This window comes from Pristiophorus japonicus, chromosome 17, assembly GCF_044704955.1.
Source record: "Pristiophorus japonicus isolate sPriJap1 chromosome 17, sPriJap1.hap1, whole genome shotgun sequence".
NCBI lineage: Eukaryota > Metazoa > Chordata > Chondrichthyes > Pristiophoridae > Pristiophorus > Pristiophorus japonicus.
The window spans coordinates 13,179,872-13,198,346 of record NC_091993.1 but is presented as its reverse complement, the minus strand read 5'-3'; the positions used below and the strand labels follow the sequence as shown (position 1 = coordinate 13,198,346).

General features: G+C 43.2%; 1 protein-coding gene across 4 annotated transcripts in view; it reads left to right on the top strand.

Moving 5' to 3' along the window:
* Positions 1–18,475, top strand: part of LOC139227553 (protein FAM227B-like) — a 408,664-nt gene that overhangs the window by 39,764 nt on the left and 350,425 nt on the right. For all 4 annotated transcript variants that reach the window (XM_070858392.1, XM_070858391.1, XM_070858390.1 and 1 more), the window contains exons 8-10: positions 3,154–3,255; positions 8,722–8,848; positions 12,671–12,790. In XM_070858392.1, the coding sequence (XP_070714493.1) occupies positions 3,154–3,255; positions 8,722–8,848; positions 12,671–12,790 (349 nt within the window). The remainder of the gene's footprint in view (positions 1–3,153; positions 3,256–8,721; positions 8,849–12,670; positions 12,791–18,475) is intronic.

Sequence of the window (18,475 nt, the reverse complement as noted above, 5' to 3'; positions counted from 1 at the left end):
CTCTCTTAACCTTGGACAGACTCCTGGATGCATAAGCAACCGGTTGCAGTTTCCCGAAATCATTAGCTTGTTGCAAGACACACCCGACGCCATATGACGACGTATCACATGCTCGTACCAAACGCTTACATGGATCAGACAACACAAGCAATTTGTTTGAGCATAACAATTTTCTCATTTTTACAATTGCATTTTCTTGGCTTTTGCCCCAAACCCATTCGCCCCCTTTTCATAGTAAGACATATAGTGGTTCTAGCAGGGTGCTGAGTCCCGGTAAGAAGTTACCAAAGTAGTTAAAGAGTCCCAGAACCGACTGCAGCTCCATTACGTTCTGAGGCCTCGGTGCGTTCTCGATTGCCTCCGTCTTCACGTTGGTGGGCCTGAGGCCGTCCGCCGCAATCCTCCTTCCCAGGAATTCCACTTCAGGCACCAGGAAAACACACTTCGAGTGTTTTAACCTGAGCCCCACGCGGTTGAGTCGACTAAGAACCTCCTCCAGGTTCTGCAGATGCTCGGCTGTGTTTCGACCTGTGACCAAGATGTCGTCCTGGAAGACCACGGTGTGCAGGACTGACTTCAGTAAACTTTCCATGTTTCTCTGGAATATCGCCGCCGCTGATCGGATTCCAAACGGGCACCTGTTATAAACAAAAAGACCTTTGTGCATGTTGATGCAGGTGAGGGCCTTCAGATGATTTCTCCAGTTCCTGCGTCATGTAGGTTGAAGTCAGATCCAGCTTCATGAACGTCTTTCCTCCCGCCAGTGTTGCAAAGAGGTCGTCGGCTTTTTGTAGTGGGTATTGGTCCTGCAGGGAAAAACGATTGATAGTTACTTTGTAATCGCCACAGATTCTGACGGTGCCGTCTCCCTTGAGGACTGGGACAATAGGACTTGCCCACTTGTTGAAATCGAATGGTGAAATGATGCCCTCTCGTTGCAGCCAGTCTAGCTCGATCTCTACCCTTTCTCTCATCATGTACGGTACTGCTCTCGCATTGTGATAGATGGGTTGCGACCCGGGAGTTAGGTGGATCTGCCCTTTTGCTCCTTGGAGTTTCCCGATGCCTGGTTTGAACAGCGAAGGAAATTTGTTTAAGACCTGGGCACATGAAGTGTTGTCAGCGGGCGATAGTGCTCGGACGTCGTCCCAGTTCCAGCGTATCTTTCCCAGCCAGCTCCTGCCGAGTGGTAGCTTGTGCACCGCTCCATCGTAGGAGACCTTTTACAGGAATCAATTCTTTTATGTAAGTTCTTAGTCTCGTGCGAACTGGAGTTAAGACCTGCCTTGAGGCCTTGTTGCACCACAACCTTTCGAAAGTTTTTTTGCCCATGATGGATTGGCTCACGCCCGTGTCCAGCTCCATTGACACCGGGAGTCCATTTAGTTCAACATTCAGCATTATCGGGGGACAATTCGTGGTGAATGTGTGCACCTCATGTACCTCTGCCTCCTCTATCTGAGGCTCTGATTCGTAGTGATCCTCCGTGGATCTGTCCTCCTCTGCAACGTGGTGGTTTGCAGGTTTAACAGGCTTAGCAGCACGCCCGCACACTCGTTGGAGGTATCCCATTGTTCCACAGCCCTTGCAAACGTATCCTTTGAATCGGCATGAATCGAAACGGTGATCACCCCCGCAGCGCCAGCAAGGTGTTAATGGCCTTGCATTCATCACCCTTGATGGTGGACTCTGAGACATCTGCGGACTTGTAGCTGCAGGTCTGTGTGACTTGCCCTGTATGTTACAATTCGAAAACAACATCACTTTGTTCACAGTACTTGTAGCAGCACTTGTGTGCTGAGAGATTTGCTTAGTATTGTCACTGGTGGCAATGAACGTCTGGGCTATCGCTATTGCCTTAGTGTTGGGGTCTCTACAGTCAAAAGCTTGCGAAGTATGATTTCGTGGCCAATGCCAAGTGCAAAAAAGTCTCTGAGCTTGTGCTCCAAATGTCCTTCAAATTCGCAATGTCCTGCAAGGCGTCTCAGCTCGGCGACATAACTCGCCACTTCCTGGCCTTCAGACGTTTTGTTGGTGTAGAACCGGTACCTCGCCATCAGAACACTTTCCTTCGGGTTCAAATGCTCTCGGACCAGTGTGCACAAATCATCATATGATTTCTTCGTGGGTTTCGCTGGAGTGAGCAGATTCTTCATGAGGCCATACGTCGGTGCCCCACAGATGGTGAGGAGGATCGCTCTGTGTTTGGCAGCGCTCTCTTCCCCATCTAGCTCGTTGGCCATGAAGTATTGGTCGAGTTGCTCCGCAAAAGTTTCCCAATCATCTCCCTCCGAAAATTTCTTCAGGATGCCCACTGTTCTCCGCATCTTTGGGTTCGCTATCTGTGTCTTGTCGCCAGTTGTAGTGTATGGAGAAAGAGTCAGACTGAACAATATGAGCGCAAAATAAAGTGTGACCTTAGTCTTTTATTGCAGGTCTCCAGTGTGCCTCTCCAACCTGTGAAGCCTCTTTCTATACCTGTGCTCCCAAGGGACTATGGGATCCCTTGAGACTCCAGGGGATGAACCCTCTGGTGGCTGTACAGAGTAAATGCAAGTATACATATATAACAGTGACCAAAACCTGGCACAGAGGTAGGTTTTAAGGATGGTCTTGAAGGAGATAAGGGAGGTGGAGAGGTTTGTGGGGGAATGGGGGCATTACAGAGCACAGTGCCTATATAGCTGAAGTGACAGCTGCCAATGATGAGACGAAGGGCGAGGGAATGCACAAGAGGCCAGAGTCGGAGGAACGTAGAGTTCCGGGGAGTCGTATGGATTTAAACACGAGGATGAGAACTTTAACTGCGAGGCATTGGAGCACCAGGAACAAGTGACAGGGTAATGGTTATGTCATCAAAGAATTGCTTCTCAGAAATCTTACATTCATTGTTTCTCTTGACTTGTTTAATTATTTATTTTAACCTGCATTTGCTTGTATTTATAATTTATCTGATTCTCTTGTTTATCCAATATTTTATAAGTTTTGAAAGCCTTGCACTTATTCGCTATACTTCTCACTGCAGCATTATTTAGTCATGGTCTCTATTACCCTTCAATCTATTTTTCAGTTGTATTTGGTATATAGAACTGAATGAAGTCATGAATAAAATTGTGATTTTAACAAGTATATTTTACTCTTGATTTTTGCCAGCCTTCCAAAGAAGATCAAGATCATCTGTTTAACAGAATTGCTGATAGTTTTGTAACACTTTTCATGATTACCCCTTCTGAGGCGATAGATAAGCTCTTTGAGGTAATGTCACCAAATTTATATATCTGTACAGCGGTATAATATTGTATTTTCTGCTCACCATAGACTTTTTGCCATTTACGATGATTCATTTTTTTAAAAATTGCTCTTATTCATTGACAACTCCTACTTACCACGAAGACCTAGTGCTGCTGTGTGGTTTCTATTAGTTTGTGGGGAATGCTTCAGATAGAAGAATGCATGCCAGCTTGGGTCATTTGGGAGCACTAATTGAACCTGACTCAGAGCTCTACTGCAGAATTTAAGCGTGTAATCCAGGCTGGCATTTCACTGCAGTACTGATAAAATGGCATATTGTTGAAGGTTTTGGGCTGGAGTTTTGGCTTTGATGTTTTTGAGGCGGTAATGGCGGCGGGATGGAAAAGTTTGCGCCCGGGAACTGTTTGCGCCTCACTAAGTCACTAAATAACATTAAACAGTTGGACCCTGAGTCAGGAGGTGCAGCGCTAAGGGAGGCGTTGTACACCTCTCTTGGGCGCTAGCATGAGAAACTCCCAAGCTAAACAGTCGGGCCAGCAACGCTCCGAGAGACACCTGTGGGGAACGGGGGGGGGGAGCCTAAAAAAAAACCCCCACAAACATTCCCAAAACATTGCCCACGCCACCACAAAACAAATCGCAAAAAAAATTGAGAGAAAAAACAATCACACCTACCTTAGGAGTCATTACTTACCTCTCTGCTGTAGATATTGTTGGACCTCCTGAATTCACAGGCGTTCACTGCGGGGCGTACTGCGGGGCGTATGGGTTGGGCAAGAGTCAAAACTCATGCCAGTGTCGCAACCAGGGGCGTTTTTCCAAACGGTGCTACTCTGCACTGCCGCAAAGCCGGACTTGAGGATCGCTGCGAGGCGCTGGAGGCTGACCGTCCGGCCAGAACACCACACCGCCGCCATTGCAGCCGCTCCGGGCTGAAAAATGGAGAGGAGCCGAAAATCTGCCCCTTTGTCTTTTGGATGAGATGTCTGTTCAGGTGGAAACTAAAGATCGAAAGGCATTATTCGAGGAACAGCAAGAAATTCTCCCATGGTCATAAGTCAAATTAAATTTGTTTTGCTTGAAATTCACAGCTACTAACAAGTTTCATAAAAATAGAATATTAATATTTTGCATTGCAAAGATTTTAAAATAGAATTTATTTGCATATTTAAATAATCATGCGCACGGTGCATTTTATTTAATTCACAAGAAGTTCATCCAAATTATGACAAAAGCAAAATACTGCAAATGCTCGAATAAAAACAGAAAATGCTGGAAATCTCAGCAGGTCAAGCAGCATCTGTGGAGCGAAACAGAGTTAACGTTTCAGGTCTGTGACCCTATGTCACAGCTGCTTGACCTGCTGAGATTTCCCTCATCCTAATTGTGAGTCTTTCTTGTGTGTGAAATAAACGAGTGAATAAATTAAACCCTAAATCAGCATCCTCTTTTTCTGGAGGACAACTTGAGCCCAAAAATCTACAGGTCTGACAATTCTGGGCTGTGTGCTGGGATGCATCCACTAGAAACCGCCACCTAATTTATAAGCCTCGTGCTGAAGTCCTAATGGTATTCCACCAGGAATGCATGGTTCAGATTCGGACAAATTCAGAGCCCTTCAAATTTTATGGTTTCTGACCTCACTTGGCTATGAACATTCTGTTTGCAAGCCTATGCCAATGCTGTTTTTGATCTAACCACTAGGAAGTGTACGGCTTCATGTCTTACCGATCTACAATGGTATATATGTGTTGCAATATGTTGTGCCACTTTCTGCTTAGACAGAATCTTCTGTAATTGACCCCAAATAAAAAATAATTTTTTTTCCAATTTATATCCCTTCAACAGCTTCCAAATATGTAGCTAGCTGTAACTTCTGGATTTGTTTTTTTAACACATACTACAATTCATAGTTGATAACTTAGTCTTGTAAATTTCAGTGCAGAAAAATAGCCTTGTGTAAACTCAACACACTGAATCAATCTGTTATTTTAATCTCAGTAGGATTTACTGACTCTGATGATTATCCACAAAGTATACTTACCAGAATGGAATAAAAGCAATTAAACTTGCAACTTTTCCAGCTAGAATTTTGTGACATATAATCATAAATTGGACGGATCAAGGAAAGGAAACAGGCTGTGAGTCAGAGTGAATACTAATACAGCAAAGAAAGGAGTGAAAAACATTCTGCGTCCTTGTCATTTGGATAACAATTTATTCTTTAAAAAAAATTCTCAAATACGAAGAACCTATAATACTAAACATGTAGCCGAATAGAAAGTGACTGTTCTGATTAAGACCAGTCTAATATTTTGCAAATCACTCCATTAAATCTTATCTAATATCATGCTACAACTTGCAATTTTTGGAGGGGTGTGTAGGGGATGCTTGTTATCCTCTTCTATCCTTTCATATAAATATGACAAAAATCAAAATTTATCTGCAGCTGCCACCAAGAGTCATCTATACACCAAATAATATGAAACATGTTTTTATAAAGTCACTTTTGTAGCCCTGTTTTTCTCTTTGCTATGTTGCAAGTTTTCCCCTTCTCCTCTCTTTATCATGCTGCAGTTTACTTCATAGAAACATAGAAAATAGGTGCAGGAGTAGGCCATTCGGCCCTTCTAGCCTGCACCACCATTCGATGAGTTCATGGCTGAACATGCAACTTCAGTACCCCATTCCTGCTTTCTCGCCATACCCCTTGATCCCCCTAGTAGTAAGGACTTCATCGAACTCCTTTTTGAATATATTTAGTGAATTGGCCTCAACAACTTTCTGTGGTAGAGAATTCCACAGGTTCCCCACTCTCTGGGTGAAGAAGTTTCTCCTCATCTCGGTCCTAAATGGCTTACCCCTTATCCTTAGACTGTGACCCCTGGTTCTGGACTTCCCCAACATTGGGAACATTCTTCCTGCATCTAACCTGTCTAAACCCGTCAGAATTTTAAACGTTTCTATGAGATCCCCTCTCATCCTTCTGAACTCCAGTGAATACAAGCCCAGTTGATCCAGTCTTTCTTGATATGTCAGTCTCGCCATCCCGGGAATCAGTCTGGTGAACCTTCGCTGCACTCCCTCAATAGCAAGAATGTCCTTCCTCAAGTTAGGAGACCAAAACTGTACACAATACTCCAGGTGTGGCCTCACCAAGGCCCTGTACAACTGTAGCAACACCTCCCTGCCCCTGTACTCAAATGCCCTCGCTATGAAGGCCAACATGCTATTTGCTTTCTTAACCGCCTGCTGTACCTGCATGCCAACCTTCAATGACTGATGTACCATGACACCCAGGTCTCGTTGCACCTCCCCTTTTCCTAATCTGTCACCATTCAGATAATAGTCTGTCTCTCTGTTTTTACCACCAAAGTGGATAACCTCACATTTATCCACATTATACTTCATCTGCCATGCATTTGCCCACTCACCTAATCTATCCAAGTCACTCTGCAGCCTCATAGCATCCTCCTCGCAGCTCACACTGCCACCCAACTTAGTGTCATCCGCAAATTTGAAGATACTACATTTAATCCCCTCGTCTAAATCATTAATGTACAATGTAAACAGCTGGGGCCCCAGCACAGAACCTTGCGGTGCCCCACTAGTCACTGTCTGCCATTCTGAAAAGTACCCATTTACTCCTACTCTTTGCTTCCTGTCTGACACTGTGACACTGTTGGTAGCTGATGCATAATAGCACTGTGGATTTTAACAACCTTCCTAGTAAAAAGTTTGCTTATTTCCTTTTGTCATCTCCCTAGCTGGCACTAGATAAGATATGGAACTCAGTGTTTTGCAGATTCATGGGGATAGAACCCATGTCCTGCTCAGCTGTGATCTGTGATAAATCATTAACATTTGTCACAAAGAAGTCTGAATGCTACTCAGATTTATGGATTATATAGGGCAGAAATCCACTTTGAAATATACTGATTAAAAACTATGTGAAGCTAAAACTAGATAATAGTGTCAATGATTTCTATTAGTAGTCATTTCAACAGTCAATGTAGGTGTTTGGTCCTAGTGAGGTTTAATTTAAAATGTCAAAGTTTTAGTGCACATGCAACCAGAAGTGTAGTATGCTGACTGTACATAAATATCCCAGGTCAGCTCATTTTCATAATTATTCCGAGTTCCCAGTGTAACTTTGACCTAATGCAGGGAATGGGAATGAGAAAATCATGCTGCAGGTGGAATTTAAAAGGATGCGGCCACTTAAAGGTAAGTGGTCACATGGAGCGGCAAAAATTCCTACAAAGATTCAAAAAGCATTTCAACCTCTTGGCCCTTTTTACTGAGGCCGAAGGGGAAAAGGGTAGAAAGAAATACCAAGAAAAGAGACCCAATGGGGGTAAGTGATGAAGTACACAAAACTCACTCCTTGTTTTGTGGCTGACAGAGTGGATGTGTGATGTGGCTCTGAGGAAGGACTTGCCTTCCTGGAACTTTTGGGTGCCCTCCTCTTAGGTGAACAGTACAGAATGCCAGCAATGAGGCCAAAAATGTTAAGGCTTCAAGTAACCTTCACAGTTTATGGCAGTGTCATGCCTATGTTACAAGTTGACAGCAGGTGTCATTGCGGCAGATAACAAAGCTCTGTAACTGGCTCCCTGCTGACCCAGTGCCTGTGGTTACTATTGTCGTCGGTGATTGACACATAGGTATGCCAAGCCTTTGTGCTGGCTTAATGATAGCTACAGCCAGTATGACTTAAATATCTCCTGAATTCCCTGCTATATATTTTTACATCTCGTACCATTTCCACCATGAAATACCTCCAACATAAACTTTATGTTCACTCTGCCATATGTGGGATTATACAGATTGCACCTTGTGGCTCCTTGAGCTCCTGTGAAAATTAATAGTGGAAGAACTATTTCTCATGTGGCCTCTTTCACTTGTTCATCTGATGTCCTGCAAATGATTCCCTTACAATCCACTTTTTGATGACTTAGTGGGCTGGGACATTTAAATCATGAATAAATAACATTTGTCACCTCCAATGATTTATGAGTTAATTATTCAGAAATATTGGAAAAATATCTCTGCTAAAAATAACATCACATTAAAAAAGTACTGTAAATATTGCAACAACAAAATAAAATCAAGGTTGTATTGCTCAAACTAATGCATGTTCCCCATCAGAGCTCCTTTGCACATGGAGCTTTCCTTGCTTCCATTCAAAATGGACTTTGTAGGGAGAAAGGGCAACATCAGGAATATTGCATCGTGTTAATTTCAATATTTTTGCATGCATTCTGGGGCCTTAACATGAAATGCATGCAAGCACTCTAGCACACAAAATGCAGCTGGATTAAAAATGGTAAGCAGGAGTATGGCAAAAGTTATCTCTAAAACCTCTCCCAATTTTCTGGTCTCTGTTCAGCATATGTGTGATCAAGCTAGGCAACCTGAAAATCTACCTTATTCTATCAACACTTGTGATTTTTTTTTAATTATTAGATATATCCTGATTGCGTAGCTCAAGCTATCTTTGCAGTTTTCTACAGGTCTTTCCCAAGATTACATAATAAGTTTGGTGATGAATTCAAGAATGAGCTAACTGAACTCATCTCAGTTTGGATGACAGGTTGGAATTATTTCACTGTTAGTACTAGCCTGCAGTCTGTACCCTCATTATTTCTAAATAATAGCCGATCTCCCATGATATTGCTCGCAATAAAGCGCAGCCTCTGCTGTTAATATGGTCAGGAGCATTTGACTTTGTAACACACAATTGTTCTGCTGCTAAGGTGAAGCTGTTCACTACTTCATACTTTTCTCCAAGGAAAGAGCGTGAAGATACGAAAACAACAGCATCCCATTAATTTCTTTTGTTATTGTAGTATCTGTTCATTCATTCCCCACTACCTATTTTCCCTGATTTTATTAAAATGCTCATTTATCTTTCAGTTTCCAATTCTACAGAAACATTCTGCCCTAAGTGCTAGCAGGGGGAATACTGAGTGGGGCATCCCAGGGATTGGTCCTGGGTCCTCTGTTACCAATTGCCATTAATGATTTGGACTTGGATATCCATTGCAAATTGGTCAAATTTGAAGCTGATACCAAACAAATGGCATCAGAGGAGGCAGCTGAGATATTACAGAATGAGTTGGATAAATTATGTAAATGGGGAAACAACAACAGATGAATTTTAATGTAGACAAATGTAAAGTACTGCACAATGAAAAAACGGGGAATACCCATACCCCATGAATTCTATTAAAATCTTGGTGTCTCAGTATACTCAATGCTCAAAATGTACAACCAATGAACAGCAGCAGTCAACAGTCAATAGAATGTAGAACTAGAATGTTCTCCAATATTAGAGGTCTTAGACGAGGAAAATCTAGAGAAACTTGGACTCTTCACCCTTAAAAGGAGGCATAAAATGTGATCTTAGAGAGGTGTTTACAATTCTAAACTAGTTGGAAAAGATACATCTGGTAAATTACATTAAATTAAAATGTGAGAGTAGGACAAAGTGTCCTAAGTTTAAAGTAGTAAAATGCAAAATTAGGACTGATTCTTTTTCACCACACAATGTGTGATCAATATTTGTAATGGCTCCCAGATAGAGTAGTGAAAGTGAAAACTATGGAATCACTTAAGAAGCAATTGGGTGCTGCAATGAAGGGACTTTCAGGTCATTCTGGCTGGATGAGTAAAATGGCCTCCCGAATCCATAATTGTCTTGTGAGTACTGTTAGTGTATGATAAAGCTGAAATCCATGGAATAAAAAGGACAGTGGCAACATGGATATGAAATTGGCTAAGTGACAGGAAACAGAGAGTAGTGGTGAACGGTTGTTTTTCGGACTGGAGGAACGTACACAGTGGTGTTCCCCAGGGGTCGGTACTGGGACCACTGCTTTTCTTGATATATATTAATCACTCGGACGTGGGAGTACAGGGCACAATTTCAAAATTTGCAGATAACACAAAACTTGGAAGTATAGTGAACAGTGAGGAGAATAGTGATAGACTTCAAGAAGACATAGACAGGTCGGTGAAATGGGCGGGTACGTGGCAGATGAAATTTAACGCAGAAAAGTGCAAATTGATACATATTGTTAGAAAGAACGAGGGATGGCAATATAAACTAAAGGGTACAATCCTAAAGTGGGTGCATGAACTGAGAAACCTGGGAGTATATGTGGACAAATCGTTGAAGGTGGCATGTGCCATAAATAGAGGCATAGCGTACAAAAGAAAGGATGTTATGAACCTTCATAAAACACTGGTTCGGCCTCAACTGAAGTATTGTGTCCAATTCTGGGCACCGCACTTTAGGAAGGATGTGAAGGTCTTAGAGAGGGTGCAGAAAAGATTTACGAGAATGATTGCAAGAATGAGGGACTTCAGTTAGGTGGATAGACTAGAGAAGCTGGGGTTGTTCTCATTAGAGCAGAGAAGGTTGAGCGAAGGTATTCAAAATCATGAGGATTCTAGACAGAGTAGATAGAGAGAAACTGTTCCCATTGACGGTGTAATGTATGTACCTGTGAGTATGCTCACAGGTTTGGAGAGCTGTTGCATTGTGAGTGGCTTAGCCAGTTATGTGATGTTCACAAGTCTCAATAAAACCCCAGTCAGTTGGGTCTAGGTCATCCACGATGAGGTATGCAGTTTTCACAGGCAGTCCCAGCAGGACGCTTTATGGAGTGCTAAAGGTCTGGTGGCAGCCAAAAATCGAACCGGTGTCGTAATCAGGGGCATTGCACTCCGGCTTGCCTCTTCCGGGAGGTAATGCTCCGCGCCATGTCGAATCTAGCACCGTAAGTCCCGTTGGGGCACTGGAAGCTGGTCGCCCACCCGGAATAGTTTACCGCCGCCATTGCCACCCCTCTGGAGCGCGGATAGGGGCGCAAAATCCAGCCCCATGGCTTTAAATCTAGAAAAATGAACATTGTTCATAAGCATGCAAGAACCAATAGATCATTTTTTAAAAATGGTGCTTCAGCTGCCACAGAATATGTGTAAACATGAACTGAGAAATGAATGAGTTAATATGTTATACCACTGCCAAGTATCTTGTAAATTATTTTAAATAGAAATGCCAGCAACATTTTAATGTAACAATAAAAACATATTCTGTTTTAAATTCTGTCCTTCGTGCAATCCGATTATAGATCCAGAGGCATTTAGTCAAGCGACAGTTGCTGGCATGGATAGCAGAGTATCCCCAGTCATTGTTTATCATAGGAAATTGTTTTTTGTTGCGTGGGTTAATTTCATAAAAGTGGTATTTCACTTCATAACCATTCCCAAATGGCATAAATAGACCTCAAATCTAACTTCATGTGAAATGTTGAACATAAATAGTTCAGCAGTTTTCAGTTGTGTGAGTTTGCCAGTTAATCAAACCCAACAAATAAGCAATGTGCGTGTAGGGGAGGAATGATACTAACTTATAAAAACAACATCGCACATTGTTGAAATTCACCGTGACTCCAGATCTTAACAAGTAAAGTTACACAACATGCAAAGTTTTTGTGCTCTTATTTCCCATTCTGAGTAGTCAATTTGGTAGTTTTATATTGAGGCTTCCAGCCACCTTTAGCTTCCCTACAATGTAAAATAAATATGGTCAGCGGATGAATTACAGATGTGTATGGAGTCTCTTGTTGGTTTTGTGCTTGTTGTGCATGTGTTGGCTCCAAACCAACATTAAGCGGCATACAGCGGGGGCGAAATTGCCCTGTGCCCCAATTGGAGACGGTTACCTTCTGGGTCCGGGACTTTTAGGTCCTGCCCCCGCTGCCAAATTGCCCTTACTGGGGCAGGGAGTCAAGTGCTACGCTATGCTTCAATGCCCCTTCACTTCGATTAAAGGAGAGGGCCGCTCGCACTCTGCACAGCCTCTGATGGCCTCCACTGGGCCACCAGGGCAGCGTGCGACCGGGCCATCAGCCCAGCACCCAAGACGGAGCGCCCGGGCTGCACGATGGCAGCCTCCGGACCACGCTAGGGCTGCCATCGTCAAGCCAATCCGAGAGTCATCCGACAAAAAAAGATGGCGGACCAGCTTCGCAACCTGCAAAACTGCCGTTGAGATCTGCTCGCGCCAGTCTTGTGGCCCGTGGGGCAGTAAAGGGTCAGCAGTGAGAGGTTGCCATGGCAACGCCTCCGCAAACTCCTGAGCAATTTCCCCTGCCCCAGGCGAAAACTGCCTTGCGCCCAGCTAGCAACCCCCGGAGGTGCTAACGGGGCTATTAACGGGGCCATTATTGTGTGTGTATTTGTGTGGACAATTTATTTTAAAATCTTTATTCAAATAAAATTGTTTCTTGGCTTATTATCAGTATTATTTATAGTTTTATTAAAAATAAGTAATTATTAAATGCTTAGTGTGTTTTCTTACTCCATCTTACAGTTCACACTTTTCATTTCTTGTTGTAATTTATAGGGCGAAAGCCAGAACAATTTTCTTGGAGAAAATGGAACCTGGAATGGCTAGAGAAGTCAATGATCAAGAAAGGTCCTGACAGAAAAGAAAGCATTCTGGCCGCATTGGCGCTCAGAACAAGTAGGTTACCATTCTTCCAATATATGCAATTTCACTGCCTATAGTCACCTTATTCAATGTAGTTATATATACTACATGAAAAGAAGGGGTGAGGGAGTCTGACTCTCAAGGAAACCCTGACTCCCTTTTCATAACCATGTTCAGGTGTATCACTGGACACAGTCGGATAAAACTAGAGTGGTTTGTCGAGACAGGGAAAATTAAGCCGTGTGCCACCTTGAAATCAAGCTTGACAAGACATATAATACCACCATTCGACATACAGCTGAGTCAGGCAAATATTCTTGTTCTGTGTACTGTAGCATATTACTTATTTGCAAACATTCTAATTTGCACAGAATCTGGTATCTAGACACACACTCAAACAATTAAATTTTCAATTCCTGATGTAGGAAGGTGCTCTGTTTCCTGCAATTTTTAAAGTTTCTTTTACTCGCAGTCATGAAAGCTAGAAATTACTTTCTGCGATATCTGTGGATGAACTCCTGACATGTTTTATGACATTCTTCTGCCCATCGTTTTACTTTAAATACGTTAATGATGCTACTAAAATAACAGATAGAGAATGTCATGATATAGTAAATATCTGGCTGCTTACATTACCCACTGACAGTCATTTCTAGCTAATTTTCTTTAAAGTTTTGCATCCTCACAAAATAAGCAGAAGGTCAATCAAATAGCTTCTCACCTGTTCACACAATAATACAAATCCCGTTCACCCATCATCCCTGTGCTCACTGACATACATTGGCCCCTGGTCCGGCAACACTTCAACTTTAAAATTCTCATCCTTGTTTTCAGATCTCTCCATGGCTTTGCCCTTCCCTATCTCCGTAACCTCATCCAGCCCGACAACCCTCCGAGATCTCTACGCTCCTCCAATTCTGGCCTCTTGCATATCCCCAATTTTAATCACTCCACAGTTGGCGGCTGTATCTTCAGCTGCCGAAGCCCTGTGGAACTCCCTTCCTAAACCTCTCCACCTCTCTACCTCTCTCTCTTCCTTTAATAAGCTCCTTAAAACCTATGTCAGTGACCTTCACCTGTCCTAATATCTCCTATGTGGCTTGATAACGTTCCTGTGAAGCACCTTGAGTTGCGTTACTACTTTATAGGCGCTATATAAATGCAAGTTGTTGTTGTCAGTAGAAACAATTTAAAGTAATATAAGTCGTTTGTCTTCTGAAAGAATCAATCTTGACCTTTTAGTACAAATTTTCACGCAATAAATTCAAATAAAGGCAGCCATCGACCCATTTGATCTCCTATATCCAGAAGCACACTGTCTTCCCATTACAACGTATTCACCTGAACAGGATGTTAGGAGTTTGACTTAACGTCTCACCCAAATGATATCATGTTAGAAATTGCTTTAGACCTGTTTTCGGAGCACACACAACCGAAATTGGTCCTTGGACCTCATTATTTGAGTGAACTGCCAGCTTCTGCCATGCCTCCACAGGCAGCTTGCCCATTTAAAAAAGATGAAGGGCCGCATTACCACACCGCAGTGTCTAAAGGTAAAGGTCAGGAAGTGGGTGGGTGCGGGACAGGTGGAATGGCATGGGAAGGGAGGGGATCGGAATACTGTGGATTTGGGGGAGCACTCTTGTTCTTCCTGGTGTCACAGGTAAGTTTTTTTCAATGTTTTTTCTTAAAGACTAATTTTTTGATGGTGGCTGCTTACACCGCAGTAGCCGCTGAATAAGCTGGAGCGGAGCAGGCCTGGCTCCTGCTCTGCACTGTGACGTCCGGTTTCTCAAAAGGGTCTATAACAGGCGTTTGGCCACGCATTTCCATACGTAAGTAGCCCAATGCCTGTTTTGGGCAGTTACCAGGACGACTGAAAAATGGCCAGCCTTCATATCGGGTCGGATGTCTTTCAGGTGTGCTTTAGGCACAGAACGTTAGTCTTCAAAACAGTCCCTTGTTACGTCCGTATTAGTGCCATAAACGGGCACAATGAGGTCCAATTTCTACACCCATCGCCTCTGGCAAAGCAGCACTCCTTCAGTACTGATTTGAAGCATCAGCCTAAATCTTAAATGTCCTATTTCTCTCAATTTCAAAAGTTTGCCATTCCTTCCTCCCTCCCAAGGCATCACACCTAATCTCCAGTACCATTTGTCTAGTTTTATGTACCAGAGAATATTTTTATGTGTAAATTTTCATGAGCATAGTATTAACATGAATATAAGTTTCAACTGAGACATGCTGTGTGCTTTACAGACAGGGCTCTAATGCATGGAAATGCTATTTTTTATTTTAATTTTTTCTCAGAACATCAAATTAGTTATTATTATCAGTGGTATATCTGATCATTATGTTTTTAATAAATTGCATGTTGTACTGTCACCAATCAGGCAAGACATCTGCTGATATAAAATACAGATTATGAGTATAACAAAGGAAAGCTGTAGTATAGATTCACAAGGATTACCAGGGATATGGTTACGAAGAGAGGATTGAGAAGTTTGGGCTTTTTCCACTTCAGGATCAGGGAGGACCTGATAGAGGCCTTCAGGATTATGAAAGGTTTTTATAAGATAAATAGTGAAAAATTGTTTCCATTGATCGGAATGACTGTAATAAAAGGGCACAAATTTAAAATAATTGTAAACACTGGCAGAGAATTGATCAACCAAATAGTTTGTTTCTGTGTTGTAACATGCTATGATTCAATATTCATGGCCAGAAATCATTGGAACCTGTTTCTTTTAATCCATATGGTCCACAAACAATGCACTGCTTTTATGCCATTGGCCAGCATGTCTTGATAACCTGCAGTTGTCGTCTCAACAGCTTAAAGGTCAAAATGGTTCCTTTTTTGGTAAAAAAAAATTGAATTCATTTATTTTGGTTGGTAATCATGGGAAACATCTTTAAGGGGCGGATTTTCGGGTCTTCTGTGCTCAGATTTTCACCCCAGAGCGGCGGCAGTGATGACGGTGAGGTCAGCCTGGGGGTCAGCCTCGGGTCTGGTTTTGCCGCAGCATGGAGCAGCACCGCCCAGAAGAGCTGCACCGGTGTGCAACACCCCTGGTTGCGACACCAGTGCGAGTTTTGACTTCAGTCCGACCCGTACACCCTGTAGCGCACCCCGCAATGAACGCCTGGGAAATCAGCGGACCAACGATACCGTCTGCAGAGAGGTAAGTAATGGACACCTAAGGTAAGTGTGATTGTTTTCTCTTTCAATTTTTTTTGTTGTGATTTATGTTGTGGTGGCGTGGGCAATGTTTTGGGAATGTTTTTGTTTATAATTTTTTTAAGGTTTTTTTCCGCCAGGTGTCTCTCGGAGCTCTCCCAGTCCGGCTCTTTAGCTTTGGATTTTTCCATGCTCGTGCCCAAGAGAGGTGTACAGTGCTATGCCCCCTGACTCTGGGCCCAGCTGCCCAATTTTACTTACTGAAGGGCAAACTGTTCCCGGGCGCAAACTTTACTGTCCCGCCGCCATTACCGCCCCAAAATCTTCAAAGCCGAAAATCCAGCCCTAAATCTTTGGGCTATGGATGAAAAAGATGCTCATATAACATTTGAAATGGGAGTTCTGTGTTTGCAGAAAGGGTAGCCCGTCAACTTTCTCATGCTGCAAAACTACTTGATTAATGGCTTAGTGTTGTCGTTTGCAAGGAAATTTGGAGCTTACGAAAGTAATGAAAAAGAAGGGAATTCTCTCTTTACATAAGAACATAAGAAATAGGAGCAGGAGTAGGCCACCTGGCCCCTCGAGCCTGCTCCGCCATTTAATAAGATCATGGCTGATCTGATCATGGACTCAGCTCCACTTCCCTGCCCGCTCCCCATAACCCTTTATTCCCTTATCGCTCAAAAATCTGTCTATCTCTGCCTTAAATATATTCAATGACCCAGCCTCCACAGCTCTCTGGGGCAGAGAATTCCATAGATTTACAACCCTCTGAGAGAAGAAATTCCTCCTCATCTCAGTTTTAAATGGGCGGCCCCTTATTCTGAGACTATGTCCCCTAGTTTTAGTTTCCCCTATGAGTGGAAATATCCTCTCTGCATCCAACTTGTCGAGCCCCCTCATTATCTTATATGTTTCGATAAGATCACCCCTCAATCTTCTGAACTCCAATGTGTATAGGCCCAACTTGTTCAACCTATCTTCATAAGTCAACCCCCTCATCTCCGGAATCAACCTAGTGAACCTTCTCTGAACAGCCTCCAATGCAAGTATATCCTGCCTTAAATATGGAGACCAAAACTGTATGCAGTACTCTAGGTGTGGCCTCACCAATACCCTATACAGTTATAGCAGGACTTCTCTGCTTTTATGAAGACAAACGTAGGTCCCTTGCAGTCGTATTCAGGTGAATTTATGATGGGGAACAAAGAAATGGCAGACCAATTGAACAAATACTTCGGTTCTGTCTTCACGAAGGAAGACACAAATAACCTTCCGAACGTACTAGGGGACAGTGGGTCTACTGAGAAGGAGGAACTGAAGGATATCCTTATTAGGTGGGAAATTATGTTAGGGAAATTGATGGGCTTGAAGGCCGATAAATCCCCTGGGTCTGATTGTCTGCATCCCAGAGTACTTAAGGAAGTGGCCCTAGAAATAGTGGATGCATTGGTGATCATTTTTCAACAGTCTATCGACTCTGGATCAGTCCCTATGTGGACTGGAGGGTAGCTAATGTAACACCACTTTTTAAAAAAGGAGCGAGAGAGAAGACAGGTAATTATAGACCAGTTAGCCTAACATCAGTGGTGGGGAAAATGTTGGAATCAATCATTAAGGAAAGCAGTGACAGGATCGGTCTAAGTCAGCATGGATTTATGAAAGGGAAATCATGCTTGACGAATCTTCTGGAATTCTTTGAGGATGTAACTAGCAGAGTGGACAAGGGAGAACCAGTGGATGTGGTGTATTTGGACTTTCAAAAGGCTTTTGACAAGGTCCCGCACAAGAGATTGGTGTGCAAAATCAAAGCACATGGTACTGGGGGTAATATACTGACGTGGATAGAGAACTGGTTGGCAGACAGGAAGCAGAGAGTCGGGATAAACGGGTCCTTTTCAGAATGGGAGGCAGTGACTAGTGGAGTGCCGCAGGGCTCAGTGCTGGGACCCCAGCTCGTTACAATCTACATTAACGATTTAGATGAAGGAATTGAGTGTAATATCTCCAAGTTTGCAGATGACACGGAACTGGGTGGCGGTGTGAGCTGTGAGGAGGATGCTAAGAGGCTGCAGGGTGACTTGGACAGGTTAGGTGAGTGGGCAAATGCATGGCAGATGTAGTATAATGTGGATAAATGTGAGGTTATCCATTTTAGGGGCAAAAACACGAAGGCAGAATATTATCTGAATGGCGGCAGATTAGGAAAACGGGAGGTGCAACGAGACTTGGGTGTCATGGTACATCAGTCATTGAAAGTTGGCATGCAGGTACAGCAGACGGTGAAGAACGCAAATGGTATATTGGCCTTCATAGCTAGGGGATTTGAGTATCGGAGCAGGGAGGTCTTACTGCAGTTGTACAGGGTCTTGATGAGGCCTCACCTGGAATATTGTGTTCAGTTTTGGTCTCCTAATCTGAGGAAGGACGTTCTTGTTATTGAGGGAGTGCAGCGAAGGTTTACCAGACTGATTCCCGGGATGGCTGGACTGGCATATGAGGAGAGACTGGATCAACTGGGCCTTTATTCACTGGAG